The 27,848-nt window shown below is 43.2% G+C and overlaps 1 protein-coding gene across 6 annotated transcripts in view; it reads left to right on the plus strand.

Annotated features, from left to right (window-relative positions):
• Window positions 1–27,848, plus strand: part of LOC116988564 (adhesion G protein-coupled receptor B2-like) — a 514,190-nt gene that overhangs the window by 453,562 nt on the left and 32,780 nt on the right. For 5 of the 6 annotated variants that reach the window (XM_033045397.1, XM_033045401.1, XM_033045399.1 and 2 more), the window contains 5 exons: window positions 132–230; window positions 10,059–10,230; window positions 14,907–15,002; window positions 18,424–18,463; window positions 24,844–25,505. In XM_033045397.1, the coding sequence (XP_032901288.1) occupies window positions 132–230; window positions 10,059–10,230; window positions 14,907–15,002; window positions 18,424–18,463; window positions 24,844–25,505 (1,069 nt within the window). The remainder of the gene's footprint in view (window positions 1–131; window positions 231–10,058; window positions 10,231–14,906; window positions 15,003–18,423; window positions 18,464–24,843; window positions 25,506–27,848) is intronic. The other variant, XM_033045400.1, reaches the window with a different exon arrangement.

Here is a 27,848-nt window from a genome sequence, read left to right on the forward strand (position 1 = left end):
ACCCCAACTTTTCACATACTAAATATTGCAAGCTGATTACATCTGTGTTGCTTTACCTCAACTGCTTGTTTTCTCTACATTAAAATTGGAGTCTTTATTTGTCCTCATTTTTGCTTTGCATTTGTTTCAAGTCAGGCGATTGAAGTCCGTAGCGGTTTGATGCTCAAATGTTCCAAGTGTGGAGTTGTTTCAACAACAGCATTATCTACCACCATCACCAGTAATGCCATGTTAGTCATATCCATTTAATATTTAGCTTTTGCATTGCGTGTAACTTTGAAAGAGAAAGTATCCCTTTTGAATAGCCTCCACAGAACATTTCCATTATTATAATATATATATATATTTGTGTTTAGTTATCCAATTCTTTCTTCTCCCTTCCCTCGCCCTTTCCCAATTGTTCTCCCTTATTGTAGTGTCCTTTGTGTGAATATTTTGGCCACAGGGGCCCATGAATTATTCCTATTCAATGGTGCTTGTCCGACTTTCACCTTAGGCAATTATTACTTCCTACTAAAGATTATAGCAGTTCCACCATTTCTGCACTTTTCAGCACAGCAGCTGCACAAGCAAAATATCTCAGTTTTTGGTTTCCAGTCACACTTAAAGAAGGGTCCTGAGCCAAAACGTTGTCTATCCATTCCCTCCGCAGATGCTGCCTGACCTGCTGATTTCCTCCAGTACTTTGTGCTTTGCTCAGAATTTCAGCATCAGCAGTCTCTTGGGTCTCCATTTTCAGTCACCTGTTGGCTGGATCAATAGGAAAGGTGCCCAAAGTTAATGAGAAAAATAAATCATAGCAGCATTCCTGTTCCTGATTAATATCCAGTAATTCTATTGTTCATAATAAATAGAAGCAGAAGGCTTCTATAGAACCTTGAACCTGATCCATCATTGGCTGCTCCTGCATCTCAAATCAAATTTTCTGCACAGTCCCCACATCACCTGATTCCTTTAGTCCTAAAATATATCAATCTCAGTTAATTATTCTCAATTCCTGAGCCTCTGCAGTCACCCGGGAAAGACTATTTCAAAGACTTTCAAGAAATACATTTCTTGTGATTACAATCCTTATTTAATTTATCATAAGGCAATGCCCCTAGTTTTCTGCTGACCTGTCTGAAGGAACACTCTCTCGGCATCTGTGTGTTTCAATCAGACCACATCTCATTCCTCTAAATTGTAGTGAATAAAAAGAGAGAATTATCAGTATGATCTTAGAGGATAATGCTGTAATTCTGTAAACTGCATGGAGGACGGTCGCTGCATGGAGGATGGCTGTATTCCAAAACGCATCCTCTATGGGGAGCTGACATCTGGGAGGAGAACCATCGGACGCCCCCAGCTAGGTTTCAAGGATGTCTGCAAGAGAGATATGAAGACGTTCGACATTGATGTGGAGTCCTGGGAGAGCCTTGCAGCTGACCGCACGAGGTGGAGAGGTACCCTGAACCAACATCTCAAAACGGGGGAAGAGAAACTGTTGAACGCAGCGGCAGACAAGCGGGCACGCAGAAAGGAGCGCAGCAATGTCAACAAGCAGAGACCACACACAAATGTGACCTTTGCGACAGAGATTGTCACTCCCGCATTGGTCTCTTCAGCCACAAGCGACGCTGCTCCAGCCGAGGTTTGGAGCAAGCAGCCAACAACTAGGATATGACCCATGGTCACCCATATAGTAGTATACTACTATACTACTGTAAATCAATCCAGTGAATTTACATGTCATTACCTCCAAGCCAACCATATCCTTCCTTAGATATGAAGACCACCACTTTGCAGATTGCATCATCACTAAAGCCCGTATAACTGCAGCAACACCTTTGTACTCATACTTCAATCATACAAATGGTTCCTGAAAATCTCCATTTTACTTTCTGCATTTTGTGAAGCAACACATCAGAATCCCTTTCTTCCAGTTTATTGCTATGTCTAAAATGTCCTGGATCCAGTCCGCCAACATCTCAGATCCCTTGTGCCTCAACCTTCTCAACCCGCCCCCGTGGCACCACTGATAACAGACTAAAAAATATCTGTCCAATCCCTCTGTCTACTTTCTGTCCTTAAACTAATCTGCAGTTCATCAGGATTTGGTTGGCACACGGGACTACTTTTTTTTTTAGGCACATTAGTGAGGAATTGGCACCTGCTGGCCAGACAGCTGCTGGTTGGTTCCTGTATAAATCATTACACAGCATGAGTCCAGGAGAGATAACTGCAAATAAGGACAACTTATTTATCTCGGAATGGAATAGGACAAAAGTTTTTATACTATTTGTACCCTTTATATACCATTTTTCATTCCTGTTTTTCAGATATTATTTTTACTTGAAATTTCACTTCTGTGACAAGAGCAGGAAAGAATACTTAGGTTTCTGATGATGTTGCCTTTGTGGCATTATAATCCAAACATTTACTTATTTGTACAAAGTAAAAGAAAACTTTAACTTTGGTCACCACTGAACAATTCAATCACTTATACTTTGAAACTGTAGCAGATTTGGATATGCAAAATAATTAATTGGTTCTGGGACATATATATTAACATCAAATTATTACATGTCCTTCATCACAGATAAAGTACATGCACTGTTAGATATCCTAATCTCTGTATCCCACACCAATTCAGTTCCATTTGCACTAATTGTTATTACCTACCATGCAAAGTGTTAATGTCTGGTTAATGGCATCATCCTGTTTCAATTTGAATTGGTTCACTTTTTTTGCCTAATGAAGGTATCAGTCTGTGTCTTGGGTTTTAATTCAGTCACCTGACATGACATTTTTCTTGATCTGCTTCAAGTTGCTCTGTTCCATTAGCTGTAATCAATGCACATGCAACAATGATTCTGCATTGGTTCAGTCAAAGCTTTTGACCAATTCTCTTCAACCTGGCAGTGAATCAGATCATTCCCTTTGATGTGGCATTGGGTCAGATAATTTTCTTTAATTTGGCACGGTTGATGAGCTCCTTCTGATCTAACATTGGATCAATGAATTTCCTTTGATCTAACATTATACTTGTATTTGCTTTGACTTCAGATCCATACGGATAATTCTATATGTACCAGGGTAGTGGCACCTTTTTATTCTTAATGTGGTTAGATCACTTGCTTTCTTTCTGGATTTGGAAATAATCATTTTTGTTTGCTATAGCATTTGCCATGTCACTTCCTCATGCCATGAAAATTAAATCTGTTATATTTCACTCTTCCAAGTAATGAATCAAGCACATCTTCCCATCCCCAGTATTGAACCATTTTTTTTCTCCTGCTCTGTGTTGCATTGATTATTTTCCCTTTTGCCTGTTTTGAATCAAACTTTTCTTTGAGCTGAGTTTTCAATCAATCTTCATATGTGTTGTAATAGCCATTTTATTTTCTCTGTATTAATTTAGTCACATTCGTTCTTTTGTAAAAAGAATAATACTTCTGTTCTTAAGGACAACTAATGATTGTTCATAAATATAAATTACTATTTAAAAATTTAAGTGAGGCCTTTGCATTTGTCTTGAAAGGGGTCCTGTGACGTAGAACTGCAATCGAATGAACTGTGTACAGTTTTTATTAAATGTCATGTATTTAATCACATGTATCAGATGCACAGGCTGATGCAAGGCCATTTCAAAGGGATACTGGATCTTTACACTATAGGAATGTATATGTTAATAATTCTTCAGTACTTTTGCAACTACAGTGCAAAGGACATGCAATTATATGATTTTAACCATTGAAAAATAATTTTTAATGCTATAAAATGTGGGTGGTAAGTTGTGTTTGTCCAAATCACAATCATATCTTTTGGTATAAAATTTAACCCATAACGCATGATGCCAGGCACTCCAGGATTCACCCGGTCTGAGTTGAACACTGAAGATCTTGCACAGTGACCCCAGTACTCAGTTCTTTAAGTCACATTCTTTCAAACAGGATTCTGCGTTTGAACAGATTGCTGCAATCGACTTCGGCATTCCTTACATCAACAAGTACAAAACATCCTGCTAAATCAGTGTTGCACCTGACATTCTTTCTGAGGGGCAATGGCCAGAATTTAGACTTTAGAGATACAGCGCGGAAATAGGCCCTATAGCCCATCGAGTATCCGCTGGCCAATGATCAATCCATATGCTAACACTATCCTCGACACTATAGACAATTTACAGAAGCCAATTAACTTACAAACCTGTATGTGTGGGAGTAAACTGGAGCATCCGGAGAAAACCATGAGGTCACAGGGAGAACATACAAATTCCATTTAGACAGCTCTCGCAGTCAGGATCGAACCCGGGTCTATGGCACTGTAAGGCAGCAACTCTACTGCTGTGCCCCTGTGCCACCTTCCTCCAAGCAAAAGTTGTCCTCCATCCTTCCAGAAATGAAACCCAGCATTCTATTTACCTTTTTGATATTTTTTAGTAATCTAGTCATGTTATTGATCCACATGACTAGATTACTAAAAAGGGCTCCTATCTCTTTGAACCTGAACTGCCTGTAGTTTTTCACTTTTTATACAAATCAACACTCATTTTGAAGCATTTTGCTATGTAAATTGTTATATACCCATTGTTCAGTTGCATGAGTCATTGAACAGATGGGCCCTAATAACATACCGAAGTAGATACAAATTGTAAGAAAGCTCAGAAGTCCACATCATTAGTTGATACGAATCAGTTCTACTGACTTTAATTTCTTGAAAATTCTACAAAACGGCTGACATAGACATTCCCAGTTCACAGCATTTCCAAATTTGAGGGTCATGTTGAAAGCCACTGAGTACAATATTCAAATGAAACGTTGAAATGCAAAATGTTGCTGAAACTGTAAATCTGAAAATGCTGGCTGACCTGCTGTATCCTTCCAACATTTTCTTGTTTTATTTCACGTTGCATATTGCGCCAAGATCGTAATGAAAATTATATAGATTTGACCCAGATTGGCTTTATTCCCAGTAGGAAGAAGGAACACCTGGGATGATATTGAGAACTGCAAATCCACACATCGGGTTCACACAAAAGCTACGTGCAGCAGCAGAATTAGAACACCATCCTTCAAACTACCCACTCAGCTGCCAGATCAGACAGACACCTCCTGTCCCATCTATGGTAGAGCTGCAGATCCAACATTGGTCTAATCCGCTGCCTCAGACCCCACAAGAGTGGAGTGGAAACAACTCCTCCTTGATCCCCAGGGGCTGCCCGAGATGAAGAAGGGAATGCCCTCCCGACTTGCTTCAGTGATATTTATTCTGTTAGTGATAACTCAGTTGGTGGCAGTATGATATCTGAATCAGAATTGTAGGTTCTGGTGGTAGCGAGGGTGTGGTTCAGTTTGAGAGCTGCCACCTTTTCACTGAGATGTTTAACTGAGACCTCAACTGCTTTTAAATGGACTAAAAGAAATCCGTTGCATTGTCCTGAAAAGATCAGGAATGTTATCCCTGGTGTTCTATTCAACATCCAATGAACATTCCTAAAACAGAGTGGCCATGAAGTTAATTTGCTTCTACAATTGAGCATTGAAACAGTGTAGGGCCCTGTAATTAATTAAACTGGTGCAATTGGGTTGTGATTCAAGTATTCTGGAGAGTATGTTCTCAAAGGAGTCCTTTTCCATATATTGGCCCATAACATAAAATGCAATCTATTAATCCAGAGAGGCAACTGTTTGGACTCATGAACTGGTCATGACATTACCTCCTGCAGAAGGGTTTGAAGGCGGCTGTATCCCAGAGTAAGAATTCCAAAGATGAAGCATGAATCTACTTGCCCTTGCTGACTCACCAGGAAGGAGCCGCCAAACCCCAGCCCCAGTTCCCTGCCCACACCCATCAGAGATTCATGCAGGGACTCAGGTGGCGGAAGAAATGCAGCAGGCAGAGGTTGAGCCTGTGGGTGATATCCTCCAAGTAGGGTATTGTTTTGTCTCCCCATTCAGATACCGGCACCATGAGGACATGCACAGAAACATAGAAAAATAGGTGCAGGAGTAAGCTATTGGTCCCTTCGAGCCAGCACCGCCATTCAATATGATCATGGCTGATCATTTAAAATCAGTACCCTGTGCCTGGTTTCTCCCCATATCCCTTGATTCCTTTAACCCTGAGAGCTAAATCTAACTCTCTCTTGAAAACATCCAGTTAATTGGCCTCCACTGCCTTCCGTGGCAGGGAATTGCACAGATTCACAACTCTCTGGGTGAAGAAGTCTTTCCTCATCTCAGTCCTAAATGGCCTACCCCTTATTCTTAAACTGTAACCCCTGGTTCCGGACTACCCCAACATCGGGAACATATTTCCTGCATCAAGCCTATCCAATCCTTTAAGAATTTTATATGTTTGTACAAGATACCCTCTCATCCTTCTAAATTCCAGTGAAATAAGCCCAGTCGACCCATTCTTTCAGCATATGTCGGTCCCGCCATCCCGGGAATTAACCTGGTGAACCTACGCTGCACTCCCTCAATTGTAATAATGTCCTTCCTCAAATTAGGAGACCAAAATTGCACATTATACCCCAGGTGCAGTCTCACCTGGGCCGTGTACAACTGCTGTAGGACCTCCTTGCTCCTAAACTCAAATCCTGTCGCAATGAAGGCCAACATGCCATTAGCTTTCTTCACTGCCTGCTGCACCTGCATGCTTACTTTCAGTGACTACTTCCTATCGAGTCCACATCACAAGATTTAAAATTGTTCAGCCAGAGCTGAACACACTTCTCGGCATTTCTTGTGCGCAGTTCTTATGCGCAGTGATGGAGATTGGTGGAAACAGGGCCGCAACGTGAACGCTCATTCCTTGGCCCCCTTTCAGTGACTGATGCACAAGGACACCCAGGTCTCTTTGCTCCTTACCATTTCCTAATCTGACACCATTCAGATAATAATCTGCCTTCCTGTTCTTGCCACCAAAGTGGATAACCTCACATTTATCCGCATTATACTGCATCTGCCATGCTTCTGCCCACTCACCCAACCTATCCAAGTCACCCTGCCGCCTCATAGCATACTCATCGCAGCTCACACTGACACCCAGCTGTGTCCGCAAACTTGGAGGTCACGTTTAATTCCCTCGCCTAAATCGTTAATATATATTATAAATAACTGGGATCCCAACACTGAGCTTAGCAGCACCCCACTAGTTACTGCCTACCAAAAGGACCCGTTAATTCCTACTCTTTGCTTCCCGTCTGCCAACCAGTTCTCTATCCATGTCAATACCCTACCCCCAATACCATGTGCTTTAATTTTTCACACTAATCTCTTGTGTGGGACCTTGTCAAAGGCTTTTTGCAAGTCCAGATACACCACATCCACTGTCTCTCCCTTATCCATTCTTCTTGTTACATCCTCAAAACATCCACACGATTAGTCAAGCATGATTTCCCCTTCATAAATCCAAGAGTCAAGGTCAAGAGTGTTTTATTGTCATCTGCCCCAGATAGAACAATGAAATTCTTACTTACTGCAGCACAACAGAAATCCATGTTGACTTTGACCGATCCTGTCACTGCTTTCCAATGTTGTATGGTTGGGATATAAACACTTTGTACCATGACAATTCATGCATTGAATTTCACTTGACAAAAATGTCAAAATCCAACAATTGGATCAATTGGCATCCTCCAGAAGACCAAAGGATTGCCACAGAAGAAAATCTAGTCGCGATCAACCTGCTGCTTGTCGAAATTACCTGAATTCAATAGGTTGATGCATTTCTAACATCGACCGGATATCCTTCCTTGGTTGTAAAGTAATTTAACTTCCTTTGAAATGATGCGAAGAAAACAGTATTAATGTAAGTCAGGACTAAAAGTTCAATCAAGTAGTGCATTTTCATGCATGACATGATTGAATTGTGAACTAATTGCTCTTTAATTGCAGCCAGTAATTTTAAACATTGGTTTGTGTAAGTCTGTTCATATGGTACACTGTGCATCAGAGGCAACAGTGAAATCGATCATAATTCAAGGCAAATCTAAAGTTGTTAGATGAGACTGTGGATGTGCAACCAATGGCATGGACCATGCATGGGAAAGCAGACCCTACCAGAAGGCTTATGCACTATCTTGCTTATGTAGTGTCTGCCTCATTGTTGAAGAACCCATCACAGAAGATAGTCATCGATTTAACTCGGATGCCCTGATGGATTGGATTTCCGTTATTTATTCAAGTGGAGCCTACTGTACCATTTTACATGTGTATTTATATGAAGAATTTTGTTTTGATATAGCAGCAATTAAAGAGGAAATTATAAATATATTGAATATATCTCCAAATGTTAAAATTGATGCAAATTGTGTTCAATCGTCTGAAAAAAATGTTATTAGGAAAAGATGCCAAGAGGATAATCTTCCATGTCTTCATAAAGGACAAGGCCAAAGGACATTTATTGTCACATACACCAATTGGTGTAGTGAAATTTGTCTTGCCATGCAGCACACAGATAAAGATAAGACACAACATTAAAGAATTTAACAATAAACATAAAAAACATCCCCCCACAATGGTTCCCATTATGAGGGAAGGCACAAAGTCCAGTCCCCATCCCCATGTCCACCCATAGTCGGGCCTATTGAGGCCTCCACAGTCGCCGCTACGAGGGCCGATGTTACAGGACCTTCCGGGTGATGGTGCTCCGGCGTCGGGAGAACCCTCTCAGCGGCTCGAGGTACCTGGAACGGCAGCTTCCTTACCGGAGGCCACGGCTTCCAAAGCCAACTGGTCGGAGCTCCACAACTGACGATCTCGGCGAGAGATCCCAGGCTCCTGATGTTAAAGTCAGCGCCGCCGCCCACAGCTGGCCGCTCCACAGACTCACAGCTCCGCGATGTTCACCTGCGGTCTCAGCATTCCGGAGACCTGGCTTCCCAGGATTCCCAGCATAAAGACCTGGCTTCCCAGGATTCCAAAGGATATATTTGTGCCTCAACCCAAAACATCACCTATTAATGTTCTCCAGAGATGCTGCCTGACCTACTAAGTTACTGCAATACTTTGTGTCTTTTGATATATTTGTGATACCTAGTTTGTGGTCCTGAGGTTTATGGAGGTATTAAGGCTGACCTTTGGGTGATTTTGCTATTGGAAGATCATTAGGGAATCTTGTGCAATCCACTCACGGTAGTCCTGCTTTGAATGGCCCATGAAGAAATTTTGAGATTTTCTTCAGATGACAAAAAAAGCATCACATTAATTATTGATTCATCTCTTTATCTTCATCTTCTGGAGGATGTCAATTGGAGCTGGACACTGACCTTCAGTAAATACAAAATTCTTACACAGCTTGACAAGATATGCGCATGATGATATTAACCTTGGTGAGGGGATCAAGAACCAGGGGTCATTAAGCTTTTTGGCTTGAGAAGGTTGATTCTGCAATGCTCATGATTTTCAGTGCAAGTGAATAAGCTTCAGAGAGCCACCACTGCAGAGTTCACTGATAGGGCAAAGCACTTTTCCACAGTAGACTATGTGTTGTCTGGGATCAAAGCTTCATCTTGGTTTCAGTAAAGATAAGGGCAAAGATTGTGCCTTAAATTTGGGAATAGAGATCAAATATGTGGCTGAAAATCACGACTAGTGTCTGGATTGTGGTGGGACGATATGGGTATTGGGATTGGTGTCGTCAGAGTATTAGAGAATCTGACCTTTCAGTGGGAGTGTGCTGTCAAAAACATTGGGGGGTGATGGATCCGAGAGGTAGGATCATCGCAGAGCTTGAGACCTAGTTGTGCCAGGAATAGGCAACATCTGTATGAATGATGTGAAAGTTGTGTTAAGTGTGCAAGAGGGAGGTACTTTGTAAGTACTTGGTCAAGTTTCTGGATTGATGCAAAAAGATTAAGAAGTTATTCTGACATATTTTATTCCGACAAGTATATTTTCAATTATGCAATACCAAAAAATGTTATGTCATGGAATTGCCAGATTATTTCAATTTTTAGAGAAGGTCATGGCACATAATTTAATTTGGACATGTCTGCATTGTAATTGGTAAGTGTCCATAAAATATCAATCATACTTACTAGTTTAATGAATGGTAATTCCTCTTCCCTCTAGGGCATCCTTGTGGAGCTCATGTGTTGTTCTCCCATTGCTGGCACTGACCTGGATGTCAGCCGTACTGGCGATGACTGATCGGCGATCGATCTTGTTTCAAATATTGTTTGCAGTTTTTGACTCCATTCAAGGCTTTGTGATTATCACAGTCCACTGCTTCCTGAGGAGAGAGGTATGTACAGTCACGCAGAACAGTTTATCCAGCATCACCTCGAACCCCTTCACGACTTACTTGGCTACTATTTGGTAAAAATGTAACGAAGATTTCCCACAAATACCTGCAGTGACACAACCTTACAATGGCACTCTTAGTGTGCCAACAGTTGTGATCAGATGCTAACTACCGACATGGTTTATCTACTGTTCTAGACAGGGTCTGGGCTGGAATGGGGGAAACTATTATCCAGCACTATTGCAAAATGCCCTTTCTTCAAACCTGAAGGAAATCTGTAACTGTAAGTACAGAGAAACTCATCATAATAGTTTCCTCATTGGCATGTTCACATACATCTGTGTATGTGGAGGAGAAGTCGCCCACTGCGACACAGAGCAAGGCGAGACTTCCTTTCCCAGCCTGTAGAGATGAATATTGCAGGATTGTCTGCCATGATGTGAATCGAGAATGATGAGTAATCAAGAGCCTCTCTTGAATATTTACCATGTTTTTGTACAGTACTGTTAATATAAAACGCCTAAGTGGAATAATTTAATTCATCCTCAGTGATCCATTGGGAAATGGGAAGAGAGGAGAAACCTACAGTAACAGTCCTTGTATCTAAGCCTGTTTGTAAGTTACTAGTTCAAGAGCCCTTGAATGAAGGCCTCGATAATTTGTTACTGACAAAGAAAAATACATCATGGAGAATTTACAGTTCATTAAATAAAATAGCAAATATCTATAGCATTGAATAACTAAAAACCAGAATCAAATTCTGTCAAACAAACACAAATATGCTGGTGAAGAAACATCATGTTATGTTAATGACCAGAATTAGAGAATTGAGTCTCAAGGAAAAGAAAATATGAAGGGAAGCCTTACAATGAAACTAATGAAAGGGAATTTAAAGTGGGATGGAGGAATTTCTTCACACATAACTGATCAATCCCTTTCCATCACCTTCAGAATAAATGAATAGAATTGAGTAGATGACTAAAAGTTTGCCAAATAAATAAAACCAGAAAATGATAGAAGTACTCAGGAGACCAGGTAGTCTTTGTGGAAGAAGCAATATTTCGGGTTCATGATTCCATTCCAGTTAACCTGTTTCTCTGTCTTTGCTGCACTTGTCCTCGATATCAGCTTCCAGCAGTGATTTCACAAATCTTCCCTTTCGTTTAACCAAGGATTTGCCTTCCCTTGTGATCCGAAAACCCCTCATAAGGACATAATAAACATAAGCAAGAGCGGGCATTCAACCACCCTACTTCCCATCCCTGCAACTCTGCCCTTCATTCTATCATTGCTGGTCTTTGACCTCAACACCACTTTCCTGCACTGATCCCACTTCCTTACTCCCCTTCACCATTTCTATTTAATTTCCTAGACCTTAGTCCCTCACTCCTGAATTGTGCCACCTCTCCAACTATTGCACCTGGTGCTTCTTCTCTCAACTAATTAGTTTTCAGGTTTTCTGCTGGCACTTCTAGCATGTTGGGGTGTCAGGGGTTATGGGGAGAAGGGAGGAGAATGGAGTTGAGGGAAAGATAGATCAGCCATGATTGAATGGCAGAGTAGACCTGATGGGCCGAATGGCCTAATTCTGCTCTTATCACTTCCCCTTTCGGCATTCTGAAGAACCTATTCCCTCTGTGGCTTTTACAAGATAAGAACAGGTGCAACACTTTCCTTCTTATTGCCTCCCTTCCCACTGTCAGGCCCCAAAGACTTTTGGGAGATAAAATTGCGATTTATTTACACTTTTCAATTTAAAATACAGCATTTATTTCTGGCGATACAGTCTCCTGTAAAATGGAAACCAAACTTAAATTGGGCAATCACTTTGCAAAAGCCTTCATTCCGTTTGTAAACATGGCCCCAAGTTACAGTTTGCACTTTAATTTTCTGCCTCACTTCCAAGCTGAGCTCTGTGCTTGGTCTATAACAATGCTCTGTGGGAGATGAATGTAAGCCTGAGCCAAGAGCCATTATCTTTTGACTCGGTACATTACAACTTTCTGATCCCAATATTAAGTTCCAGGAATACGTCTCAGGTATAACTGCACCTCCCTTTTATCTTATTTGTCGCAAAACCAACTTTTTTTCTTTATATTTTTCCTTTTGCAATTTAACCTTGGCTGCATTTTAATCTGTCACAGATCTTCAATCGTGTTTGCCTTTCTTATCACATTTTCTCTTCACATGTAACATTGCCAACTTTTATCAGGCTGATGAAAGATCAAATTCAGATGTTAAAACTGTTTTAATCTCCATAGATGTTTGTTAATCTCCTGAGTGTTTTCAATTTATTTCAGTTCTCCAACATCCTGCCTTTCTAGCTAGTGAAAAAGGAGTATTTTACGGAACATAAAGAGATGGCAAAGTATAAAGATTTATATGTAATGATTCCACAGTGTCACTGCTGGGATGGATCCCATGGATTTACGTTTCATCTCTTTTTTTAATTGTTTTATCTCATTGTTTCTGTACCCATTCTTTATAGCACATGTCTTGTACAATCAAATAAATTAAATATCAGGAGGTCTCACATTTCCTGTGTGAGGGAAACTGCACAGTATGAATAGGGATTTGAGGCCTTGATTTGGATACCCTCCAGCCAATTGAATGAACATGTGAATTGGTTTTAATGAACTAGCAACTATGGAGATAGTTTACACTGTCCCTGTACCTTCTGACATATTTCGCATTTCACTGGATTCCTCATTTGTCATTCCATATGGATTTTTTTACTTTGAATTTGATGGTTGGTGTTACTACATATTATTGTATTTATTGTATAATATTTCTGAATGGTAGAACCTCGTAAGTCCTGTTTACATTAGACTTTGATGTAAATGTAGATGGGTTGCTTAGTAAGTTTGCAGATGACATCAAGATTGTTACGGTCATGGACTGTGAGGAAGACTGCAAAAGTATACACGAGATATAGATCAGCTAGAAAAATGGTCAGGGAAATAGCAAATGGTGTTTAATCCAAGTAAGTGTGATGTGTTGCACTTGGGAGATCGAATGTAAAGAGAGCATTTACATTGAATGGTAAGACCCTTATAGCATTGAGGTACACAAAGATCTTGGAGTCCAGGCGCATAACCTCTTGAAAATAGCAACATAGGCAGATAGAATGGTAAAGATAGCATATGGTATGCTTGATTTCATTGGTCGTGGCATTGAGTAAAGAATCAGGAAGCCATGGTGCAGTTTTATAGGACTTTGGTTAGGCCACATTTAGAGTATTGCATGCAGTTCAGGTCATCCCAATACAGGAAGGATGTGCATTTTTTCCTGCTGTGTTCACATGGAATTTCCCAGTAACACACATGTGAGTAACTATAAAGGTTTCTTGATAAACTACTTGAAGAGATATCTGGATGACCGGTGCCAGCCTCAGCTTGTTAATCGTCAGTGTTGTGTTGCTTTCAATTGTCCACTTTCAGAACAATAATTGGTGGGTCGGTTGGTGGAGTTGGCAGAAGGTGGAGAGGTAAACATCCAGAGGTTGGCTGGGTGTTTCATTTTGAGTATAGCACAAAATGAGCAAAACCAGCGAAGATCACATTCAAGATCTGTTCTGCAAGATAGGAACTGCTATCACTGAGCTGGGTGTGGTATTGGTTTATTATTGTCATGTGTACCAAGGTACAATGAAAAAACGTCGTTATGCATTCTATCCAGGCACATCATATCATACAAGTGCAAAAACAGATAGAAAACAGAGCACAGAATATGGTGTTACAGCTGCAGAGAAAGTTCAGATCAAAGTAAAGTACAAAGGTTGCAATGAGGGACACCTGGAGATTGGGAACACATCTTTAGCATATGATGTCCATTTAGACGTCTAATAACAGCAGAGAAGGAGTTGTTAGTGCATCTGGTGGTATGTCCTTTCAACCCTTTGTACCGTCTGCCCGATGGCTTGAAGGGAGAAGTGGGAATGACTCGGTGACGATTACTCATCCTTGATTATGTTGGCTGCTTTTCTGGGAAAGTGTGAATGAAGATGGACTTGTTAGATGGGGAGTCTGTTCTGTGTGATGGACTGAGCTCTGCCCACTATTCTCTGCTGTTTCTTGCAGCCCGGGGCAGAGCAGTTGCCATAATAAGCTGTGATGCATTCCAATAGGATGCTCTCTGTGGTGTATCTGTAGAAATTGGTATGTTTTAATTTCCAGAGTGAGCAGATGTGAATCATTATTGTGCACTCTCAAATCATGGACACACACAGAGACTGAGAATAAAAACAGTCACATTCACTCTCAGGAAAAGAAACGGGGAAAATGTTTTTGAAAGAAGATGTAATGGTATTTTTGGTAAGTCGAGGAGGACTTGCCAAGCAAAAACAAGATTGTGGTTCAATAGTACTTAATTGTCACATGTATCCAGGTACAGTAAAATTCATTTTTTGCATACAATGCAGTAAAATCCTACTATACATAAGTACAATCATACCCAGTACAAGAGTGTAAAAATAGTACACTGAAACAGTGCACAAGAGTTGCCACGGTTACGCTGCCATATTGGATCATTCAAGTTCAAAGTTCTTAAAGGTGTTAAAATCTACCAGAGACTTTGTGGAAACAAAAAAATATATATCCACATCTGCAATATGATGGTTATTACTGCTTCTGTTTGATAAGGATATCTTTACAAAATCTCTTTATAATTTCTCATAGATTCAGGATGTTGTAAAATGCCGAACAGGAAGCTGCAAAAATGAAGAGAATGAAAACTCACCTGATTCGTACAAAAATGGTCAAGTCCAGATAATGGTGAGTAAAGTACAATTCCGAGAGCAAAATCGATATGCATATGACATATCTGTCCTCAAGATACCAGCCTTGCAGGACAAAAAATGTTTCAGGGGAGTTGCGGAGGTAGAGATGTACGAGGAGAGATTGAGTAGTTTAGGCTTGTATTCTTTGTGGTTTAGAAATGTGAGGATCTCACATAACTGATAGAAGTCTCACCGGGCTAAATAGTCTGGATACAGGGAGACGTTTCCCCTGACTGAGGATTCTGGAATTAGGGATCAATGCCTCAGGTACTGGGGGCCTGAAATGGGGAGGAATCTCTTCACACAGAGAGCGGTAAATCTTTGGAATTTACTGCTTCAGAAAGCTGTAAATGCACAATTGTTGAGTTCATTAACTAGATCGGTTTCTGGGTGGTAACAGATTTAATGCATATGAAGATAGTCCAAAAACATGGCATTAAGGTAGAAGATTACTTGTGGAGACACAATAAAAACTGCAGATGCTGGAATCAGGCAAAGAGCAAAGTGTTGGAGGAACTCGGCATCTATGGACGGAATGGACAGGTAACGTTTCAGGACAGGACCCTTCTTCAGCCTGATGGAGCAGGGTGGGAAAAAATGGAAAAAAGGACATGGGGTTAGGGCAAAGCCTGATAAGTGACTGGTAGATGCAGATGAGGGGGAGGGGGGGTGACTGTGAGGTGGATGGAAATAGTGTCAAAGACTGGAGATGAAAAATAAACTATGGGAGAAGAGGAATAAAAGGTAAAGCCAGAATGAGGGACAGGTTAAGGGCGGTGGTGGGAGTGATGGGGGTATAAGAAGGTGTGGGGGTGTCAGACGATTTTATTTGAAATCTTACATTTACATATTACATTTTGCACTCTTGATGTGGTCTTCTCTACATCAGTGAAACCAAGTATCCGTTTCATCAAACACTTGAGCTTAGTCTGCCAAGGCCTGATGGTTCTCCAGGTTACAAGTCATTGTATCTCCCCTTCCCATTTCCATGCCAATCTTTCTGTCCTGGGCCTCCTCCATTGCCAGAGTGGGGCTATATGCAATCTGGGGGAATAGCACGTCTTATTGATCTTGGGTAATTTACATTCCAATGACCTGAACATTGAGTTCTTCAATTTGAAGTAATGCCTCCTTCCATAAACCCCCTTCTCATTCAACATCCTTCCTTGATGTGCACACCTTTCTCCCACCGCCCCATCACCATGTTCCTTTCCCCTTCTTACACCCATCTCCTACCCCTCCCATCTCGGAGTCCCCCATTTCTCTTTCATGTCCCCTCTTTCCCCTCCCCCCTGTCCCCCTCCCCCCTCCCTCTGGCTTCACATTTCACTCCATCTACTCATTTTTTTACCAGCACCCTTTTGTCTCCATTTCACCTCAAGCCTTTGACACCATCTCCACCCATCTGCCATTGCCCATATCCGCCTATCAATTGCCAGACTTTTCCCACCCAACCTCCCTTTTCCAACTTTCACCTCCCCCCTCCCCACTCAATCAGTCCAAAGAAGGGTCCCATCCCAAAATGTCATGTGTCCATCCTCTCCACAGATTCTGCCTGACCTGATGAGTTCCTCCAGCATGTTGTGTCTTTTGCAGAAGATTAGCTGTGATCTTGTTGAATGTCGGAGTAGGCTCAAAGGGCAAAATTACCTCCTGTTTGTCTTTGTATTCCTTTCAGTAAGTTCCTACCACCATTGCCCTTGGAAGCTTGCATCTTCTCCTTTGTGCAGCTGAGTTACCAGTAGTACTATGATCTTGGCTCCATCTTCATTCTCCAAGGAAATATTCAACCCCATCATTTTTCACTATAGAAGGCACAGTCCTGGAGTGATGCGCACTCTGAGGTTTCCCCAACTCCCTGCCTTTTGTCACTCCTCTGCTGGTAGTTGCCCATTCTCTCTCTGACTGCATTTCCTTAAACTATGGGTCGCCGTGACACTCAATCGAGCCAAAATGTTGACACTTCCTCCAGTTTGCAGGGAAAGTACCAGGATTGCCACATGCTGCAGACTGTAAACACACACTCTGCCTTTATTTTAGTTTTTGAAATTGCGACTCACACCAGTTCTGCCACTGCTCAGTGTCTTCACTCATGGATAGTCCCACCTCGCATGCCATCACCACTTTCCGTCAGCCTTTATTGCAGCCTGGTGGCCAATTTAAGTCCCGGTCATCACCTCATGTGCTCTCACAAGCAAATCATCCTCCTCTCACTGTGCTGCCAACTGTATCTGTAGGTGTTTGTGGCCTCCACTGTCTTTTCATACCTCACTTCTAAGGTTGCCAACTTACTCACTCCCAAATAAGGGACAAAAGGTCAAAATAAGGGACAAATTCCCGACGGCAATTCCTTGACCGACTCGGCTGTGGCTGGGTGAATGATGAGTTGGCCCGGGTGCTGGACTGCACACAAAGCCCAGACGGCGGGCTTGCTGAGGAGATTTGGCCCGGGCCGTGCAACGTCGGGCGCAAAGTCCGCCGCCCGAGCCATGAGAAGGAGGGGTGGTGGTGTCGGTGGTAAGCATAGGTCCGAAGGTCGGACAGCTGGCCGGGCTGCCGACCGATGGGGCCACGGGCAAGGCACTACTGCTGTACTTCATGGGCTGCACTACGTCGGGACGGGGCCGGATGCGACGCTCCGGCCCGACAGTTCCCTCGACCTGAGCAGTAGCAGTCAAATACAGGACAAGGGTGGTCCCTTACTGGACAAACCAATTTAGCCCAATATACGGGATGTCCCGGTTAATATGGGACAGTTGTGTACCTTACACACTTCCCTACCACCTTTGTGCCTTCAGCTGATTTAGCAACCGTGCATTCAATGCCTTCAACTGGCCTCTATATAATCTGTAAAGAAAAGTTGATGTTCCAGCACCGATTCCTGCGAAAACTGTCTCTCAATTACACTGTGGAAACTCAACTTACATCAGTTATTTAATTGTGATACCCTTGCCAGATATTGGGAATGTAATTGAAATGTGCAAGTGGGATGCCAGTAGAGATACACCATAATCCTCTCACTCACTGTGGGAAGATAACATTGAGGCTTGTTTCAGTGTTACCAATCAAACATTATAGAATGGAGACTGGAATATGTGAACACCCTCAATAGACTGTTCTGTTTGATATAGACACATTGGACAGAAAGACTTCTTGTATTGTGTATTTCTCTGATAACATGCAACACACAGGCAGAATTGTGATACTCTGTGAGCCAGAACTGCAGCGACAAACCACGGTGAGGATAGAATTCCCTCATTCAGATGTTGTGCTTCCATATTTTCAGCAACTTCTCAGTCAGGACATCGGGATATCATTTTATATTCCTGGCAATCAGTAAATGGGTGAGTTGCTTCAGCTGACAGCTCCTATGTCTCTAACTTACTGTCTCTTTGTATCCTGCTGCCTTTTTATAGACAGATTTTGAAAAGGACGTGGACCTGGCTTGCCAGTCTGGTATGTAATACTTCAGATCCTGGAGGGGATAATTATAGCAACTACTTTTCACCATTACCCATTCATCTTTTTATCCTTCCTATACATATCTTTATTTAATATTGTTCTTCCTCACATCCTCAGGAGAGCCAACAGGTGAGTATTAACATCAGTTGTAGTAGGAATGAGTTAACTTTGGAATCACTCCATCATCTTTTCATTTCCATCAGACATCAAATATTATTTACATTTGATTAATCTTACTGCAATAAAGGGGATGTGTGCAAACATTTCCTGTTACATTTTCAAATTTCTAGTCATAGTAATTACAATCAAATTATTTCTTTAGAAGCCAATTTTTTCCCACTGATTACCTCATTAGCAGATTTTAAATTGCTACACTTTCAAACACCAGTAAGCACAGTCTGCAGTAAAAAACAACTTTTACAATATTACAACTGTGGCCATAATTGAAAGGCACTTGATTATCTGTAAGTGTTCTCGTAGATCCAGTTGTCCACTCAGGTGCTGATACAAATGCAAGGCCTTCTTCTATTGCAAACTAGTGAAGAATACTTTCTCTCCTCCATTTACTTACATGATTATTTCTCTAAGATCTCAAAAAGCAACTAGTACCGCATTTAGGAATGTGTATGTAATTTGTAATTCTCTGTAAATCGCACATATGGAAGTATCTTATTTTTTTCTCAAAATGCATACAAAATTTGCCATTCATTAGTCCAGTTCTAAAATGTGACATGAAGGAGAATTTATGTATTTAAGAATGGAAATGTGGTGCAATTTGACTCAACATAGCACAAGCTTGAGGAGCCACACAATTGTTTTTTCTAGTGGGTTCCTTAGCATTAAGGATCACTTGGTCCTGTTCTGCTCATATAGATTTGCACAGACTCTTTCATAGATGGAGCAAGTGGCTCATGACAGGATGGTCATAAATGTGGTGGCCCATTAATCATTTTGGTTGTTATCCACCACTTTAAATTTCAATGGTGCATGAGTCCCAAGGACTGGAGTGCTAAAGACCTAGTGGTATCTATCTATCTTCTATCTATCTTCTATCTTCTATATATTACTAAAACTCTCATCTTGACCACTTCCTGTCTGTGTTGTAATTACATTTGCGCAAAAACAATCCCCCGTACTACTACGATTTTTTTGCCACCTTACTCACCATTCTCCTCTGCTTACAAGTCAAATAGGTTTTGTTCCGATCGGTGAAATAGTACAAAAGTCATGAAAGTTTTGAAGGTTCCCCCTTCCCCCTTCACACCCCCTTCCCCCTTCACACCCCCGCCCCCCTTACCATCCCCCTCCCCCACAACCTATTAGCAGTCTATCCATAATCTACTGAGGTAATCAGCTGCCAATCCTCTTCCACCTGGTTCTCCTTCACTGTCCTCCCCAATTAGCCCACCAGCCATGCACCTTCCTCCTGCCATGCACTGTCTATTCTGGTCTTTAGTGGCCCAATGCCTCTGTTCCTGGAGTTCTTGCCACCCTCAGCTCTAAGAAAAGAGAGCTCCAAGATGAAATAAAAGCAAACTGCTGGAAACACTTGGCAGAGTCTGTGGAAAGAGAAACAGAGTCTCTGGTTAAAGAGCATTCACTAGAGCAGATGAGTTTACAATGGATGATTTACCCTTGAAATATCATTGATTCAGCAATGAGTCTTGGAACCAGCACTTCAATTAATTCTAAAGTAAATTAAAATTCAGGTTTAAAGTTCCCTGTGACTGCTGAAGAGAAATTAAGGTAGCCCAGACTGCAGAGATGCAATTCTGCAGCATTGGCTTTGCTGTCCATTGTGGACAAAGATGGAAACTAACTGCAGAGTCCACTCAAATACCCGCATGTTTCTTTTAATTCTTCTAAATATAATCCATCAGAAGTACAGCAATTATCAATCTATCAGAATGTTGTTAATCATCGGTGGCAGCACTTTCCAGAGCTGGTCTCATGACCAACAGCGGAGTCGATTTACTGTCCCTACTGTGGTTGAAGCTTAATACTTCTTTAAAGGAAATAACCACTTTTCTTTAGAACCTAAACACTAATTCAATTGATCATCAGACGAATACTAAACACTAGAAACACAAATAAAGAATAATTCACATGCACAAAGGTCACATTTAATAAAGTACAGTACGGTGAGGTTCAGCGCAGGCCTGGAGCATGTAATGATGTAGCAGTGCCAGGACAGTGTTGGCATCGTGTGAGTGTGGGGCAGGAACCATCAAAACACTTCATGAGCCAACCTGGTCATTTACACATGTAAAGTCTCCATCCTGCGCTTGGCCTCAAGTGCTGCTGGAAGATTATCAACTCAGTGAAAGACGCATTTCGGTCTGCCTGGTACCTGTTGGTCTAAAGATGACACAAAATGTCCATTAGGGAATGTTACTAGCTGACTACAGGAGTGCATGCTAGAGGACACACTGAAGTTTGATCCTGCAAACACAAAGACTTTGAACAGAAGGCCCATAGTCCATCCAACCGCCATTGAATACTGAAATAAGTATTATCCAAAAATGGCACATGGGATTTGTACATAGATTGTATTAACTTGATGATGTTACAAATGTATAGACCTGACAACATGGAATACATAGACTGGAAGACGATTAATATAAAGAAGGCCATGCACTATTTTTGTTTTCTTGTATATGTTTTTCATGAATAAAGTTTATTTTTGTAAAGATAAACGTAAGTATGGAATAGGATGGTTTCACTGTTCTTTAGAAGAGACAGCTCAACACTGCTATTGTATTGTATTGTATTCCTTTATTGTCATTCAGACTTTTCAGTCTGAACAAAATTTTGTGCCTTGCAGTCATAACAGAGAATAAAATAACAAAACACACAATAAACACATCCACCACAGTGAGTCTACCAGGCACCTCCTCACTGTGATGGAAGGCAAAAGTCTTAAGTCCTTGTCTCTTCCCTCCTTGTTCTCCCTCTGCGCTGAGGCGATCCAGGCTTCCGATGTTGGGACCCCACCGGGTGATGGTAAGTAAGTCCCGCGGTCGAATCCGAGCTCCGCGAACGGGCCGATTCAAACTCCGCGGCCCGAAGCGGTCGAAGCTGCCGAAGCTGCCACCCTCCAGTCCAGCGGACGAAGCCGCTATTGCGGGAGCTCCCGAGAACCCGTCACCAACCTGGGACCTGTGAGCTCCGACGATGTCGTCCACTGGGCCCGCGGCCAAGTCCATTGGGGCCGCGGCCGAGCCTCCAAGGCTCTGAAGTCGGGCCGCCGCCGCAACGCCACCACAGCCCCGAAGTTGGCCAGCCTCGCGTTGGTAAGTCCTGTCTCTGCCTCGGGAGCCTCAAGGTCAGTCCCAGTTGGAGGCCGCCAGCTCCGCGATTAGGCCTCAGCCCAGACGGAGACGGGGGATACGACAAGAAAAGGTGGCATCCCCCCAGAGGAAAGAGACTAAAAACAAGTATCTCCCACCCCCCACACATACACAACTAATATAAACTGAAATAAACGAAAACACCAGGACAAAGGAAAACAAAAAAAGAAAAGACAAACGGACTGCAGGCGAGCCGCAGCTGCAGGGCAGCGCCACCACATCCGGACAAGTACAGATTACAAAACACTTCTTCAGTGCTGGTGGCACTTCTACCTGCTCCACAGACACAAACAGTGATGGGGGCTGTCCCACTGTACGAGCTAATTCAAGAGTTCTCCCGGGTTTCCTCTGACTCGAACTCGGAGAATTACGGTAATAGCCGCTCGTAGGTACTCGGGGCTCTCGTGGACATTTTTCAACATGTTCAAAAATCTTCCCGAGCTTACCGTGTTTCCCGAGTACCTGCCATTAGCGTTACGAGCTGCTAAGAGACGTCCCGAGCTCCGACGTACCCGCTACGTACATTCTACGCTCTTCCACGAGTTTGATTTTTTTTTAAACTCGGGAATTAGCTCGTACAGTGGGACAGCCGCATGAATGGCTTGCATCCAGATTTGCCGCCCAAGGCTCCAGAAATTGAGGCATTTCAACACAAGCATTTAATTATTTCTGACTTTTACCCTTTCAAACAATCTGTTCCATATATTTCTTCTGCTGTTCCTCTGGCTGCTACATAAGTAATTAAATGACCATTTCCACTGACCCCTGATGGAAATAAAAAAGCAGCTCGCCGAGATCCTGTTGAAAATAGATGTGTTTAAACTAAATATGTTAGGGAATAAAAGTAATCTTTTGCTAATGATTTAATTTAATTCCCAAGGTAAGGTAAACAGGGAGGAAAACAGTAATAGACTGCAGGGAGACAGATTGGCTGCCTCAATATACAGAGAAGTGGCATAAGAAATTTAATACAAAGAAGTATGAAGTGATGTACTTTGGCAGAAAGAATAAGGAGATTCAATATTGAATTAATTGTAGAATGCTAAGGATGTGCCAGGTCAGAGAGACCTGGGTATACGTCTCTGTGAATCTTTGAAAGTCACCGAGCATTTTGAGAAGGTACTTAGTAAAGCAATAAAGGAATCCTGGGATTCGTAAATGGAGACACAAAGTACCACAACAGAAAAGTTATGGTGAATCAATATAAAACACTGGTTGGGCCACAGTGGGACTTTTGCATTCAGTTCAGCTCAGCACACTTAGGAGGGATGTGAATATGAAGCCACAGGGGAGATTTTAGGAAGGATTTGTGAGAATGGTTCCAGAGTGGAGGGATTTCAGCTTTGCAGTTCAATTGCAGACACTGATGATCCTATCGGAGCGAAGAAATGGAGAGGAGATATGACAGAGGTATTGCAGATCATGAGTGCTTTAGAGAGGATAAAAAGACAGGCTCCCTTCTCAACAGTAGATGGATTAAGAACCAGAACAAATGTTTAACGTTTTGGGCAAGTTGTGCAATAGGAAAAGCATTTGTACACATAGATATGATCTGGACTGCACAGGAGAGGGCTACAATCTTTCACAGCCTTCAAAATGGAAACTTTGATAGGTACCATAAGGACTTGAGGAAGAATAATTTGCAGGACTGCGGGCTAGAGTGGAAGCATGGGACCTGCAGAATTGGTCCATAAACTACTAGCGGTTACATAATTGGTGGGAAGGCTTTCTTCTGTGTTGTAACAATTCTCTGCCACAGTTTTATAACTAAATAAGTGAGTGCATGATATATAATTGGGGTTTTTTAAACACCTTTAAAGAAGATTTCATTTAGTTTAGAAATACAGCTTTTAAATGGTCTTTGGCCCATCGAGTCCCCAGCGACCTATCGATCACCGACTCACACTAGTTCTATGTTATCCCACCTTCTCATCCCTACACACTAGAGGCTATGTTACTCATCGTCTTTTCTGATGCACCTGAGCACATGGTACTAACTCCTAATTAAACCGCTACTCCTACACCTCAGTCAACCCAACAGCAACCATTTATTCAGTGCTCACCGAATTAACTGATCACTGTGGCAGATCTTCCCCAGACCCCTTACTGATCACTCATACCCTTCTGCCTGCCTATTGCCCGATCCCCATGTACTGACAATAACCATCAATCAGTCTGAAGAAGGGTCTCGACCCGAAAAATCACCCATTCCTTCTCTCCAGAGATGCTGCCTGGCCCGCTGAGTTACTCCAGCATTTTGTGTCTACCTTCGATTTAAACCAGCATCTGCAGTTCTTTCCTGCACAATAACCATCAATGACAGGCTTCTCCATGCCACCATCGATTGCTGGCAGCCAATGCTCCATCGAATCTCCCTCTTCCATTCCCAACCCTCTCGCCCTTCCCTGGGCCTCTCATTCCTGCACCTTTCCGATCTTTGCTCCAGGTCTGCGATTTCCTCAGTGTGTTCCATGCTGACAGTGCATGGGCAGTGTCTCTTGTATGGGTGATTCACTGGGTCCTTGGGCTATTTCATTGCAAATAGTGGGAAATGACCAGAGCGGTAATGGCAGGCCACCCAATTACCATTTGTTGCAGCATCACATCAACTGGGAATGTTAAATGCTATTATTTAATTGCTATAACAAAGATTTGCATTTTTTAGCAAAACAGGACAGCCTAGAACGTCAAGGTAAAAAAATGATCTTGAAGTCTTGTTACATATATGTGACGTAGGAGGAAACATGGCAGTCAATCAGTGCACAACAGGGTCTTTAAAATGGCATTGTGCTGATAATGTTTTCTAACTATCTTTGGTAAAGATGTTGGTGAGTGCTAAATATTCCTTGGCACAGTTCACTACAATGTAAAGTTTGTAATTACTCCCTGAGTAGGCAGATGGGAGTTCAGTTTAACACCCAAAGTTCCTCACCCCCTTTACTGCCATGCTCCATTAGTGTACTGAGAAGGATTATTGAATTATGTTGCTAACTGACATTTCCTGTATTGTTTCTGCTTTCCCAGTGCTCTTCAAAGAGGTTAACGCTTGCAACCCAGCGACTATCACAGGGACAATGTCTCGCATTTCACTGGATGACGAGGAAGATGAAAAAATGAACATCAGCAATGAAGGAATGAATTTCTCCACCCTTCCAGGAAACATCCCACCGGGAAATGTGTTAGTCCAGTTGCCTCCAATGCAGCATCTGCACGATGTGATGTCTGGTATGGGGGAACTGAACGAACCAGTCAAAAAAGAAACCAACAGTGAGCTGAGGGGAACCCTGTATCTGTGCACAGACAACACCCTGAGGCCGGTGGACTTGAAGTGGAGGCGAGCTCAGGAGCAGCCGCTGGAGGGAGACTACATGGTGCTCCCCAGACGCACTGTCAGTTTAAAGCCTTTCATCAAAGACGAGAGCAAATTGAACGTCAATGTGGACAACAGCAGGCACAATATCACTGGGAGCCAACCAGTCGAGTCAGAGATTTACCCAAACTTTGTCTCCGTTGATCAGATCAATTACAACTTTAATCAACCTTATGGAACTCTTAATTATCCACGGAGTTCAGCCCTCAAACATCACCCTTCAGTGAGGCACATTCTGGCATCTGAATTTGCAGACAGGAGCAGGACCATGCCACGCAGCAAGCCAAGCTCATCAGGGTCCATGGGCTCTTTAGAAGTAAGTTAAAGATATACTGTCAGTTTCTCAATGTACCTGTGGTAATACAGGTGCACAACCTTTTATCCGAAGATCCAAATAACGAAAACCTCCGAATAGCGGACATTTTTTCGGTCCTTGAAGAAAGGTCCTTGAAAACGTTCACCGAGGGCGGCCCGCAGAGGTGACAGCGGAACCTCCGGTCGGTCCTCGAAGAAAGGGGAACTAAATCCCCATTCATAAAAGAGAAGGTGAGGGTATATTGCGCGGGAGGATTAATAATTGACAATATGCTGCTGCCTGCCCACTGAGTTAAAATGTTCCCACGGTAGACTCACAATACACAGTTTCGTGAGTCTTGCGTGGGAACTTTTTAACTCAGCGGGGCAGGCAGCAGCAGATTGTCGCTCCCTTCAGTTTCACCCCACCTACACCCCTCTGCTTCCCGGCCATGTGTGTGACCCCTTCCCTCCCCTCTCCAGCTCCCCGCTCATTGCACCGGCGCGGGGGCTTTGCACTGTCACCGGAGACGTCAGGACCAACGGGACACCGACCCCCAGGCCCACTGCAAGCACGGAGATCCCAGAGACCCACAGCCAGCAGCAGCCCAGCCCCGTTCCAACTCCAGAGGAAAACTGCAAACTGGCCGGAGACGTCAGGACCACCAGAAGCCGTTCCCCGAGCTGCGCCCCCTCATCGGGACACCGACCCCCAGGCCCACTGCAAGCACGGAGATCCCAGAGACCCACAGCCAACAGCAGCCCAGCCCAGCCCCGCTCCAACTACAGAGGAACCTGGGTTGCGGATGACGGGGCGCAGCTCGGGGCGTCGTAGGGGCCCATCGGGGAGCGGGTTCCTGTTGGTCCTGACGTCTCCGGCCACCTGCCATCCTCCGGGAACCGTACCGCCCTTGCAGGAGAGTGGGGTTGTTTGCAGTTGCAGAGGGAGGGGGCAAGGGCGGTACAGTTTCCAGTCTCAGCTCCAGTCCAGGGGGGTGGCCGGAGACGTCAGGACCAACGGGACACCGACCCCCAGGCCCACTGCAAGCACGGAGATCCCAGAGACGCACAGCCAGCAGCAACTCCAGCCCAGCCCCGCTCCAACTCCAGAGGAACACGTAGGGGCAGAAGCTGATGGTGTGCAAGGTACGTCTTGTTCTTGGGGTGGCGGATGAGGGGGCGCAGCTCGGGCTGTGGGCATACTGCCACTTGTCGCCGTAGCGGCCCATTAGGGAGCGGATTCCTCTGGAGTTGGAGGGGGAGGGAGGTATTGTGCTGTTTGATCGCCCCCTGCTATCCCAGGGACAGGGAGTATTGTGCTGTTTGATCGCCCCCTGCTATCCCAGGGACAGGGCACAGCGGCTTTTTAGACTGGTGGGCAATCACTTCCAAAGTTCTGCCCACACAGTCAGTACACCTCTCCTACACTGCATTTCATACAAACATTTATTCTGCAAGAAAAAACTACATTGAAGACTCAAACTCGCGACCGAGTTTACTGCCGGGATCAAGGCGCAAACTCGCGACCTTGCGGATATGAGCCGAGCACTCTACCACTGAGCCAGCCATTAAAATCTACGCTAAAAAAATTCCATTCCGAAGACCGACAAATTCTGAATTACGAAAAGTGTCTGGTCCCAAGGCTTTCGGATAAAAGGTTGTGCACCTGTATAAAGAAAGCAAGCATTGATAGCAGGGTAATTGTTTTCTCATTGTCAGTGAAACTGCCTTCCCATTTACGCTTGACCGAACCTGACCCTTGCTCCAGGCACCCAGAGAACGTATTGCTTCTGTAACAGTTGTAATAAATTGGAGCAACATTCTGGCATCCGCCAACAGATTCAGGTCTTCCACAGTGTGCTCTGTATTAAGAATAAATTCAAGTAGCTCTCAAATAACCTCTCCATTCAACCTTCTACCTGCTGCCCACAAATGGACAAACCTGCTAAAAGGTTGCATGGTGCAGTACCAGTTATCTTTCTGTGTTTAGTTTAGTTTAATTTAGAGATACAGCACGGACACAGGCTCTTCAGCCCACAGAGTCCGCACCAATAAGTGATCCTCATACACAACCACTATCCTACACACCAGGGACAATTGTTACCGAAGTCAATTAGCCTACAAACCTGTGTGTCTTTGCAGTGTGGGAGGAAACCGGAGCACCCAGGTAAACTCATGCGGTCATGGGGAGAATGTACAAACACCATACAGACTGGATCAAACCCGGGTCTGGCGTTGTAAGGCAGCAACTCTACCACTGTGCTACTTCCAATAAATTAAGAACTTCACAATAAAACTTTAATTTTTTTCCCGTATCTGATATTTCCCTAGTATCCCCTGCATCTGGTTTACATTTAATTACTGC

Source organism: Amblyraja radiata, chromosome 27, assembly GCF_010909765.2.
Source record: "Amblyraja radiata isolate CabotCenter1 chromosome 27, sAmbRad1.1.pri, whole genome shotgun sequence".
Lineage (NCBI taxonomy): Eukaryota > Metazoa > Chordata > Chondrichthyes > Rajiformes > Rajidae > Amblyraja > Amblyraja radiata.